At 47.5% G+C, this 12,077-nt stretch overlaps 2 protein-coding genes across 2 annotated transcripts; one reads left to right on the plus strand and one right to left on the minus strand.

The window, feature by feature from the left end:
- LOC8062337 lies at window positions 236-2,676 on the plus strand. Its single transcript, XM_002456905.2, has 4 exons — window positions 236-491; window positions 609-730; window positions 1,543-1,647; window positions 1,731-2,676. The coding sequence occupies exons 1-4, from the start codon at window positions 420-422 to the stop codon at window positions 2,266-2,268; spliced, it is 837 nt and encodes a 278-aa protein (XP_002456950.1). The 5' UTR covers window positions 236-419; the 3' UTR covers window positions 2,269-2,676.
- On the minus strand, window positions 6,626-11,435 carry LOC8077373 (protein LATERAL ROOT PRIMORDIUM 1). The gene is made up of 2 exons (XM_021457273.1): window positions 10,500-11,435; window positions 6,626-10,389 (listed from the first exon to the last, which is right to left on the minus strand). The coding sequence occupies exons 1-2, from the start codon at window positions 11,203-11,205 to the stop codon at window positions 10,013-10,015; spliced, it is 1,083 nt and encodes a 360-aa protein (XP_021312948.1). The 5' UTR covers window positions 11,206-11,435; the 3' UTR covers window positions 6,626-10,012.

Below are 12,077 nucleotides of genomic sequence, written 5' to 3' on the forward strand. Positions count from 1 at the left end.
GTCAGCGCGTAGATCATGGCATCACACGGCTGGTGCAGTCAGCCCATAGGCCGTTGGGCCTGTGGCCGCGCCGCCCCGGCGCTGTCCGTCCGTCCGGCCCATGGGCGCGCGGATAGGGCGAGCCACGTCCACGTGACAACCCGGGGAGTCGGGGGGTGGCAGTGTCAAATCACGCGTGGCGGGCAACGGAGCCGGAGCGAATAAACGGGCGGCATCTCACGTGAAGATCCGCCCCGTCCTGCCCAACGGTGCCCACCGGCCTCTCTTTCCTCTTGTTTTCTTCGGACGCGCTCGTTCGTTCGCGAAGGCCCCCCTTCCTCTCCTCACATCCACTCCTCCCTTCCCTTCACCGACCGACCGACCGAACCGACCCCGGAAGCTCTCGCCCGGTCGCCTCCCTCCTCCCGATCCCCACCGCCATGGCCGCCGCCGCCGCGTCGTCCTCCTCCGAGGGTCCGGTCGCCGTCAGCACCTGCGTATCCCTCGGCGAGGTGAGTTGAGTTATCCTCCCCTGCCTGACGACCGTTCGGCCCTGGATCCGCCCGATCTGCTCGCGCGGTGCTTCGCTCGATCTCACCTTGTTTGATTTCCCTTTCCTCCTGTGTTAGGCAGCGGCGGCTCCAGGCGGCGGCGACCGGGCGGCGGCGGATTGCGGGGTGTGCGCCATCTGCCTCGACAGGATAGCGCTCCAGGAGACGGCCCTCGTCAAGGGGTGCGACCACGCCTACTGGTCTGTTGCTAATTTCTCCCCACCCCGTCTCCCCTTTCTCCAGATTATTATTACTGGTATATACGTACTTAGTTGCGCGGTGGAATTACGATTAGGTTGTTTGTTATTCCCCACCTCTAATATCAATCTAAATCCCTAGATTTGGGAGGCTATTTCGCACCTTCCCCCCAAATTAGCATAGCTTTCCTTCACACTGTAATTGCAATTGCGATTCCTTTTCTAGGCCGTTTGCTATTCGTCTTGCTGACATGTAACTCTACAAACCTAATTCAACACTTTCAAAACTTACAGGGGCTGGTCTGACGCCCCGACCTTGTGATTCGCAAGCTGATTTTTCATTTAATAATTGCCTTTACACATGTAATTTGATTCTGTCATGTTAAACCTATGGAATAGATGCAGCACCGGCACCAGTGAGCCTATTCTGGAACACTGTCGTTTGTTCCCTTGTAGTAACTAAACTTCAACTTATTCTTTACCATAGTTGCCATGTGCATCTCACCCTTTGCCCGACCAACCACCCCGTGCATCCAATGGTTGTTTCACCTACCCTTTTGGTTTTCAGCTCTAGATTGAATTATAGAGCTTGACTCTGTGCCTATTATGTGTGAAGTAGCAAGCAGCAAGTACCTTTGATGTATCCATTACAGCTGATGCTAAAGGACTAACGTCTGGTGATACCTCCTGTTTTCTGTCTGCTATAATTTACTGTATTCATTGATCCTACAGTGTTCTTCCTTTTATATCTTACAATGATCCTTTTACTAAAAGCCGACTGTTCATTATATTTGAAATCTGTTTTGTGAATGCAGTGTAACCTGTATTTTGAGGTGGGCATCCTACAAGCAGAACCCCCTGTGCCCACAGTGCAAGCATCCATTTGAATTCCTCAGCGTGCATCGCTCTCTCGACGGCTGGTAACCCCTTGTTCATCTGAAATGTGGGGGGCTGAAAATTTTCAGGTAGAATTATGATCTTGATGCTTGTTTCTTTTCTTCAGCCTACATGACTACCTGTTTGAGGAGAGCGTTTGCCTTCTCCTGAGGGCCGCTTGGTTTGAACCTCTGATCGTAGAGGCTCACGAAGAGCCCCTGGAAGATGAAGAGTTTTTTGACCAGCAGTACCAATACGATGACGATGAAGATGATCTTGATGAGGAATCTTATTACATGAGCAGGTCCTCGAGCATTCGTATTGGTAACAGGAGATGGGGTGACAATGGGTACATCAGAGGAGGTAGGAAAGAGGCGAGGCCAGTCAACACTGATGCTTCTGCTGGTCCATCCAGGACCCCGAAGAAGAAGAAAGAGAAAACTGCGTCGTCGTCTTCGGCGTCGGTGTCCGTGTCAGGTTCGGGATCAGGGTCAGGGTCTGTGTCCAAGGATGTCGCTGGAAGGCGAGCGAAGAGGGCGCAGAAGCGAGAAGCTGCGGACAGGGCAGCTGCAGAGAAGCACCTGAAGCACCTGCAGAGGTTGGGGCTGAGGAAAGCGCCCGAGCCTGAAGTGCCCGCGGAGGTTGGGCCTCTGGTGAACGAGTGACCTCACCAGCCACTGTGCGTAATGGTGCTGCTAACAACACTGCAGCCCTGTAGGCCACAAAATAATCTTCCACTGTGAAGAGCTTGAGCGTGGCCTTGTATCATGGCAGCTTTTCACCTTGTTGTACATAGTTTTAGTTTCTCATCACTGTTTTAGATCCAGCACAGAAATGCAGATGCCGTCTGCACGACTGATGCAGCAATGAAGTTTTATCTCGTTCTTGGTACACCATTTAGGTATTACATTATTATTAGGGGATGCAATCGACATGTGTTTATTCATATGTTACTATGGGGACAAATGAGGCGTGGACCCAATTTCACACTGCAACCTTGTAACCATATGGAATCACTTGCAGTTGACGTGATAGTGATCCTGTTGACTGCTCCAATCTCGCGGTGCATCTAATTCTAATTTTGTCCTGTAAGGGAACAATGTGTTTTTGCCCATTTATCATGCACGGGCTTTGTGTCAAATTGGGCTGACTAAATATGTTCCAGATACGGCAATAATACATTCTTGTTTTATAAGGCCGTTGAAGTACATATATGTATTCTTTAGGGTTTTCAGCTCGTTTTGCAAGTGTTCTAGATGAAGCAACGGTTAGAGGGTCACCCTATTAGAATATGTAGGTACTATGAATCAAATGTCTGTGAAGTCTTATTAGTAAGATTTTTTTTTTTAAAAAAAAGAAGTCTTATTAGTAGCAACTGCTTTGCACTATGTCTGCTTTTTTTTCTACATTTCTGTAGTATATAATGACTGGTTTGCTCGGCTTTTTTCCTTTTTGATCTATACTGTTTGCTCTGTTTTTCTTTTCTTTTAAAACCATGTAATGACTACTTTGTTCTGTTTTTCTTCCTTTTAAAACTGTAAACTGCAGTTTCAAAAAAAAAAAACTGTAAACTGCTTTGATTTTTTTTTCTTTTTGAATTATAACGACTGCATTGCGCTCGCTCTGTTTCTTGCAATCAACTGCTTTGCTCTGGTATTGCACGAACGAAGAGCACCATTATTATTATTATTATTATTATTATTAGGGAACAAATGTCAAGTCCGGAACATCGGACCGGGCCAGCCCATACGTTTCGCGAGGAAGAGCCTGCCGGCTATCTTGGTAGGCTGGTGCGGCCCATCCCGTTGTGTCACGGTGGGTTAGTTGGGCCATTCGGCTGATCGTCCCCGTCGTGCAGAGAGAGATGGCCCATCCAGTAGTGACGCACACCTCTCCCTCCCTACTACTGTAGTCCCTACTCTACTCCTAGCAGCGTGGGCCAACCACGTTACGTCAACAAGAGCATGGCACAGTGTCCTGGATGGTTCCGTCACCTCCGCACTCGACAACCGCACGCCACGCCGTGCCCTGCATGCCCTGCCGCGCGCGAGCGCGAGGTCCCCGGACGGATCCTGGTGCAAGCTGCTTCTCCCCTGTGCGCGCGCACGTTCGCCTTGTCCCACTACTGGTTCCGACTTCCGACACGGCCGCCGCGGACACACGGAACCAGCCCAACACGTACGCACCCGCATCCCGTCGGTTGCATGCGGCGGGGAACGGCAAGACGTACGTGCGGCCGGGCCGGAGCAAGCGGCGAGCGAGGCGGGGCAGCAGTCCGCATCACACTGTTGGTCGTTGCACAGTCGAGCGCCGGCCGTAGGAGCTGAGCGAGCACCGCGACGACGGAAGAACATGGGGGCCGCCGGCCGGGGTGACAAAAGGCGACGCGCGCGGTGGTGACTTGACCTGTGCCCCTGTACCGCCGCGCCCGACCACACATCTCCATCGTGTAAAAGCCTACTCCTACCTAGGGTTTCTATGACCGTCCCCCCCTAGCTACTACTCCTAGGTAGTAGCGGGCCTGCTTGCCGGACAGTTCGATCGAATGGATGGCATGGCATGGGAGAACGTTATCACCCAGTACCACCATGGAAAACAGACACCTCATCTCCATCTTTCCTTCCAGAGAAATATCTACTCCAATTCGTCGTCTGTGGATTCACGGGCCAACTTGCCAAAGCAGCTCGTGTTCATGGAATCATCCTTGTTGCAAGGAAAATTATTGATTGTCCTATATAGGTCGGGGGTTCAAACCCTCGATTCACACAAACACACACACACACACACACACAAAAGACCACTTCTTGAGCTATTTTCGATGACATACATGATCCAGTAGCTAGCAATTGCAGCGTGATATACGTGGCCGCTGGCTCATGCTCGTCGACTAAGGACCTGTTTGCTACAGTTGCGAGCTGTTTTTTTATTAAATATTTATTTCTAAATTAGTTTTATGGTTGAAGTTATTTTTTCTCTCCTCTTATAAACACATGAGTTAGGATAAAGCTGAAAAAATTAGCTTATTGTAGCTCGCTCGCTTCCCCATCATTACTATTTTATTAAAACTTTTTCCAAAATAGCTCGACTTCACTTATAAAGTTGCTCATTAAACTATTTTCTAAAAAATAGCTTTACTAATGAAATTGATTTGTGCTAATTAAATCACAGAAAAGGTGCAAGATTATCTTTCGCTTGGTCTAGAAAAGAAAAATAAATTTTCTTTTTTTTCATCAATACTCTTGAATTTGTAGAACAGGTGACCCTACGAGAACATTCTGTAATTTTTTTAGTGTGTATGCTTCGTGGAATCACCTCATACCTCATCATGAGTTCATCGCCATAAATTTTGTTCGAATCAACTCATTTATCATGTATATATATTAATTATTAACTTATGAGTAATGATGTGATGACAAATCAAACCATTCTATACATAAAAACAAAAAGAGGAGTAAGAATAAGATGGACCACCTTGTTTCTCGAATCAAAGATACCCTTTTTTCTTTTGGCATGTTATCTGCCGTCACGAAAACAACATCCACCATTTCTTTTTTACTTATGGCATCCTTAACAGTAGAGTTGACTTGCTAACTCATATGAAGTTACCCCCCAAAAAAAAAAAAAGAACCTAACATCTAACTTAGAAAACACATGTCAACAAAGACATATGGGTCATAGAAAATGTGCACGTTTAGGTCTTCAAAAGAAGCTAGTTGATTTTTATCAATCTCTCTTCTTGCTAAATAAAATATACTATGAGTGGTAGCATAGAAAAAATGAGTGAATATAGACACATGATGACATGAACAATAGAAAAGCGTGTGAATTTAGCTCATGATGCAGACATATCTAGGTGTCTTTTACCACTCTCTCCTTCCTAAATAAAATATGCTGTTAGCGACCTGTAGGAGTGTATTTCCAAATGCAGCAAGTCTCCTTTGAAATATATGAGATCGTAGGAGTGTATTTTTTGCAATAAAAATGTTCCAAATGTAAAAATGTTTTTAGCGCGAGAAACATTTCAGATTCTCTAGAAAGGCAGTGCTGCCAAACACTAGAAGAGAGAAATGTTTTAGAGAGAATGAGATGGAACCGGTTCTCCTCTTTTACTAGTCTCAAAAACCCACCGAGCTAGCCAGAATTTAGTACGAAAATGTTTCCATAGAGAACTTAGATCCGAAACGTTTATTTTATACACTGCCCGTCTACACGCTTATTTTATATGTTTACAAAACTGCATCATTGTGCCTTGCAACTGCACCTCTACACGCCATATTAGTAATTTTCACAGGCCCATCCAATGTAGTATTCGTGCACCAACATAGAGTAGAGAGCTCATGTTCTTTGCAGTCGAAAATACTACTCGTAAAGAACCTTGGCAGCAGCTGAAGAAGAAACATGCTGCTAAAGTGAAAATTCCACATCTTTACCTTTTTATCCTGTCAATGATCGTTTGATCATCGCCACTGCTTTTAAGTTCTGCAAATTGTACCGTTCCGTCCACTCGTCTGAGCCACAGACAGTTCCCACAGGAACAGTAAAAGCTACGCAACACGCGAAAAGGGAGAAGCATGCCGCAATAAAGCAAAGATTTTTTTTTAAAAAAAAACTACTGCATATTCACAGCTACAAAAGTGCAGTGAACTGCAAGCAAAGTTTAAGAATGATGCCAACAAAAAAAGTGGCACACACGTAGGGAGATACTCCACCAAGCAGAGCACCAGTTGCACAAGGATTTGTCTATGGCCATATCATGACAAATTTCTGCAGAAACTGATCCAACTTAAACCTAAGCACACGCGTTTTCTTTAATCAGTACACTACATCACCGCTTTGTAACCCAAACAATGCAATTGCCATAAATGGTTTAGAACTTCATATTTCATGAACAATGTAAGCTTCGCAAGTACGTGTACAACATGGGAACAAGAAGCAGAACCTTTGACATGTCCATGAAAAGATGCTAATTTTGTTCAGCAGTTTCAGTTTCAGGTAACTGTAATAGAACAAAACACACACATGGGAACACAAAGTACAATATTTCAATAAATGGCTACCACTGACAAAACAAGGTAGGATTGGTACAAATGTATGTCAAATATGCATCTAATTCACTGTAGTGCCAAAATATCAAAGATCCACTCTTGAACAAAAATTGTATTTACACAGACTTGTTTACAGATGATGAGATAATTCCTTTGGATGTAGGCAGCAGATTCCAGCCACTGAACTATAATAGAACAAACAGGTTTGGATAAAAATATGTATGTCTCTATTCAGTAATGCACTATCCTTTTAGACGAATTACCATTATGGAATAGAAATGCTGGGATAATTTATACCAATATGGTAAAAACATATTGCATTGAGTAAACATGATATTACCAAAAACAAATGAGTTGTGTACTCAAAGATGATAGATTGATAAATTGAAGTTAACCGTCCACTTGGGTACATCAATGGTAACAAAGATTTGGCAATACAAAGCAACATAGTTATTCACAATCACAAACACAACATGATATTTTCCCCTTCTTTTAGAACTAATAGACTTCATTTTATTCACAATCACAAACACAACATAGTTGATAGTTAAATGGCCACTTACCTCCTGTTCAAAAGTAACATATACAAGAAGTACCAATAATGCACAACACTGTTAACTAAACCTTTGACCCCCTCTTTAGACATGCATTTGAATCGAATTAGTTAATCGTGAAACACCAGAAATGTATAAAATGCAACTGCAAAGTCCAATACTACTACAAAACAATTTGTAGCAACGCCTCTCTACAAATGGTTCCTAAATGAGCATACAACTTAATGTAGCCAAATTCTTTCATTTTTTAAAAACAAAGCATGGATTTGATACAAGATTAGTCCTCAGTACGTTGATGTAGCATGCACACCATTTCTGTACTTAACCTAGCCAAATTTTTAGTTGGGCAACACCAACATTAGAATAGTCACTATGCTTCAAACATACAGGAGTTATCTTAACTGGAACACTGCAAATTCAATAGTCCATTCCTCTAATCAGCAAATACAACATATGAATCAGCGCATAATAGAAGTACCTTTTGCTTATGTTTGGAGTTATGATGTAGAAATTTGTAGGACAAGAAACATAACTTGAGTTCAGTCCAAGTACGCGGTTAAATGCATTCAGATCGCAATAGAATAGATCATAAACATTTAAACACTAAGTAAGTGACTTTCGTAGGCAGCTGAAAGACTGCAAGGTGATCCAGTCAATTGGACTGGCATAGTGTCCAAATGCATGCTTAAATATATTCAGATCGCAATAGAATAGATCATACACATATAAACACTATAGTTGATCCAGTCAATATGATTGGCATAATAACAAAAGACAGCAAACAGACATTCATGTTTTAGACGCATCCAATTTATTTGCAGGATAGAGACCCATCAGAAAATGCAACTTGCCAACAAGAAAATTTATGCATGTGATAAATATGCAGATTGCAGTTGTCCACAATGTATACAAAACAAAACGATTGAACCAATCATATGACCCAACAGGACCATTCATTGCCGTCAGACTGTCCAAGTAGCACACGTTACTTCACCTTGCTTAGTTGCGTTTCAGTACAGCAAAAATAAGCAACAAAATGCCAACAACCGTAATAAAAAATTATGAATATTATATTAGATTTTTCCGTAGAATACTCCAATTGGTAAATTCAGGAAACCCATTCCAGTAAACAGTGTTCTCTGGAGTAACGAAAGTAGGCAACGACAAAAACAAAGGCGAGCATGACCTGGAATAGTAAGTTGTAAACAAAAGTCTTCAGTTTGCAAGAAAGCTTTACCACAATTCACGGTGTCCATGTTGCACGCATAATGTCTAGTGTCTACAGCCCCGAATAAAGAAGCAATGTGAACAGTAGACGTGCTCCCGGAAGGTTGAAGGCAGTGGACAGGACGATATGGACCAGTGACATGATCACACGTACTAGTACATGAGATAATAGCAGCTTTGATGATGACAAGATTGGCCAACAACACAAAATCCCAAATTTGAAAAAGTTCACAGCTCATGCCGGCCGGGAGATGCAACCCTATGCAGTGAACTTGTGTTCTTACAGAGTTACTACTCCACAGTAGTACTCCAAACTTATTACAGAGGCCTACTACCCTCTAACCATATTATGCAGAAATGCTGACTCGATGGAAATGCAGAGCAAAGCTCTCACTGTAAAAAACATGCAAGGAGTACTGCTGCTGCTGCAATGGAAGACAGCGAACCAAATCAAAACAGCCGTCCCCAAAAAGCACAGGCTCTCAGTGCATGCATGGCAATGCTTTTACCATGGACACCTTTCTTTCGTTTCACATCTTGTCAACCACGAGGGGATCCGGCACAAGGAATAAACATGGGGGGGCTTGCACAAAAAATAAGGAGAAGGGGGAGCAGGAAGCCGCCATGATCGTGCGCCCTCTTCTTCCTCCTCTAGTCGTGTCAAAACAAGGATGCCGCGCGCGGCGGCATCACCGGCGGTGAACCAGGCTGTAACATACGCTAGGATTGGAGTAACATGCACGATGGACATGGTTTATAATATCCAAAGCCGGATGATTATCTCATCACATGCATTACACAATGGTCTCCAGAATACAAGTCCCAATGCACCTAGTAGAAGAAGATGCTCCGTCCAGATGGCACAAAGCCATGGCAAGAATCCATGCCTTCCACACCGACCCATAGAAAAAGAGAAGACACCAAAGGACTGCAGCGAAACGAGTGAAGCTCATGGTCACTACAGCAAGCCAAATTGGGCACGCAAAGAGCAGAGACGGGCCAATCAGATGAGGGAGGAGTCAAACATTGCAGCTCTGGATGCTGGAACATGTATCAATCACGAGGCACAACAGTGCACGGCTCTCAAGCTGCTGGGCTGGAGGTGACCCTCACGGCGAGAACACATCCCCAAATGTGGAAACGGATCGAACAACAGGCATTGGGAACATGAGAGCATATGAACCAGTGGCTAGAAACCAGCAGGCAATATCTTATGCATAATACTAGGAAAGATTTAATCTTGGGCTATCTTCTTTCCAATTCCTAACAATTATTCTCCTCTCTACCCAAACTACTAGTAGTAGTAGCGAAAAAAAAAGAACTAGCAATAGTACTTGCTTTGCTAGAGTTGTAGCACACCTAAAAAAACAATTCATCGATGTTATTGTACACCAACGAATGACTAAATAACACCACGATGGAATGAAGAAGTTGAACAGGATAACACCATGCATTGACAGACATTGATGCCCACCAGAAGGTTGAGAAAACTGAACTCCGCTACTAGCAATGAAGAGGAACAAAGAATGGAAATTGACGATGTAACCTTACTCTTCCGGTGTAGAAGGAACATACGTACTCGATCAGTTCATGGTGTTACCATAGCTTGACGAGCCGCCAAGAATGTGCGGATGATGTCCTCCGCCACCGTACAGCTCTGTGGGCGCCATCGAGGTGCCGCCTTCCCTCACGCCGCCGGCGCCGGAGCCAGACGCCGCTCCGAGATGGAGCTCCGAGATGTTGGGCACTCCCGCCGTGGAATCGTCGTTGCTGGTGGCCGCGTGACGGCCGTCGTCGGGGCCCTGGTCGTACAGAAACCCTTTGAACAGGTGGCCGTTGATGGTGACCGTCGCCTGGTACGCGTACTCGTCCTCGCCGTCCTCGATGGACGTCACGCGCACGCACTTAAACACCGCCGGCGCGCGCACCTGCCTCGGGAGGCTGTCCCTGAACGACGCGTCTGCAGCGACGAGACGAGGCACACACGGTTTGCGTCTGTGAGCATCGTCGTCGTCGATCCGACTGCGCATAGAGAAGGTGATCTCGGAAGGAATAATGGCGGTTACGTACCTTGGTGACTGGAAGTGGTGTCGAAGCTTCGTGGCGTGGTGGCGTTGGAGGTGGACGTGTGCGAGGTGGTGGTCTGCGACGAGAGGAGGCGGGGCTTCTTGGACGCGGACACGGCGACGGCTGCCGCGGAGGCAGTGGCGGGGGAGGAAGATGCGGAGCCAGAGGCGGCGAGCTGCTGGCGTTCACGGCGGCGCGCGGCGGGGACCCAGGTGCTCTTGACGTGCGTGGAGCAGTCGAAGCCGCGGCTCTTGCAGCAGGTGCGGCACCTGTTGTGGCCGCAGTCCTTCTTCGCTTGGTTGCCGCAGTCCTGGCACGTGGTGGCGCCGGAGCCGGAGGACCCAGCGCCGGCGTCCAGCATCGGGAGGGGCTTCTTGAGGTAGGCGAAGGGGCTGGCGCTAGGGTTAGGGTTAGCGCCCGCAGCAGCGGCAGCCGACGACGGCGACTGCGGCGGCGGCTGCCAGAACTGGATGGCGTTGGCGGGCGCCCCGGAGGAGGCCGACTTGGCGGCGGCGTCCGGATCAAGCACGCAGGGGCCCCCGGAGAGCAGCGGGAAGATGGGATCGCCGGCAGCCGCCGCCGCCGCGGCGGCGGCGGCGGCCTCGTGGTGGTGGTGGTGGTGGTGCGTGTGGTGGAAGGAAGCGGCGGGCGCGACGACGACCATCCCGACGTCGGCCATCCCGTAGTTCATGGCGGCCGCCTGGCGCATGGCGGCGGCGGAGGCGGATGACGCCGGGCCCCAGAGGCCCGCGGCCAGCGAGGCGCCGGAGGCGGACGCGGCCGCGGCGGCGGCGGCCGCGCTGGCATTGAAGCCGAGGGAGAGGTCGTCCCCGCGCGCGGCGGCGGCGGAGGAGGCGACCCAGTCCGCGAAGGCGCCGGTGTCGGATGGGAAGCGCCGTCCCGAAGCCACACTTATAGGCCCGGGGATGGATTCCGTCCGAGGAGGCAGCTAGCAGAGAGAGAGAGAGAGAGAGATGAAGAGCTGCTGCTGCGGACTGCGGTCGGAGCAGCCGCAAAGATTTTTAAAATTTCGCTGCTGCTTGCGCCGCTGTAGATAGAGCCTAGATTTCGTTACTGCCGCCCACCGCAGCAGCAGATAAAAAGGAGGCTAGGCTACGCGCAGCGTGGATCCGATCCGAATAAAAATCTCTTCTTCCTCCTCTCCTCTCCTCCAGTCGAGTCCTCCCAGCTGAGCTGAGCTGAGCTGAGCTGAGCGGAGAGCTCAGCTGCTGCTTCTCCGCCAACGCCAACGCCAAGAGAGCTGGGAGTATCTTCTCTGAGGTGAGCAGCTAGTGCAGTAGAGCGCCCTGTCTCTATCTATCTATCTCCCCCCCTAATCACTCCCCTGCCCTATATACCTGGTCCTGTTCCTATCATCACCATCATCAACCTCTACTAGCTAGTAGTATTCAACTCAACCTTCATCAGTGGGGAACTCTAACACCTCTAAATTCTCTTCTCCCTCCTATCCTGCTGGCTGCTGCTAGTAGTGAGATTTTTATTGCAATTTCTTCAGCCTAGGACAGTGACATGGGTGGATAGCTACATATGAGAGAGAGAGAGAAGGGGAGAGAGAGGAGG

The sequence above is a fragment of the Sorghum bicolor genome, chromosome 3, assembly GCF_000003195.3.
Source record: "Sorghum bicolor cultivar BTx623 chromosome 3, Sorghum_bicolor_NCBIv3, whole genome shotgun sequence".
Taxonomy (NCBI): Eukaryota; Viridiplantae; Streptophyta; class Magnoliopsida; order Poales; family Poaceae; genus Sorghum; species Sorghum bicolor.

Excerpts from the sequence above, each read along its gene's own strand:
- LOC8062337 (XM_002456905.2), top strand. The coding sequence starts at position 420 with ATGGCCGCCGCCGCCGCGTCGTCCTCCTCCGAGGGTCCGGTCGCCGTC. Across the intron at positions 492-608 it reads CCTGCGTATCCCTCGGCGAG|GCAGCGGCGGCTCCAGGCGG; the intron begins GTGAGTTGAGTT and ends CTCCTGTGTTAG. Across the intron at positions 1,648-1,730 it reads CATCGCTCTCTCGACGGCTG|CCTACATGACTACCTGTTTG; the intron begins GTAACCCCTTGT and ends TCTTTTCTTCAG.
- LOC8077373 (XM_021457273.1), bottom strand. The coding sequence starts at position 11,205 with ATGCGCCAGGCGGCCGCCATGAACTACGGGATGGCCGACGTCGGGATG. Across the intron at positions 10,390-10,499 it reads CACCACTTCCAGTCACCAAG|ACGCGTCGTTCAGGGACAGC; the intron begins GTACGTAACCGC and ends TCGTCGCTGCAG.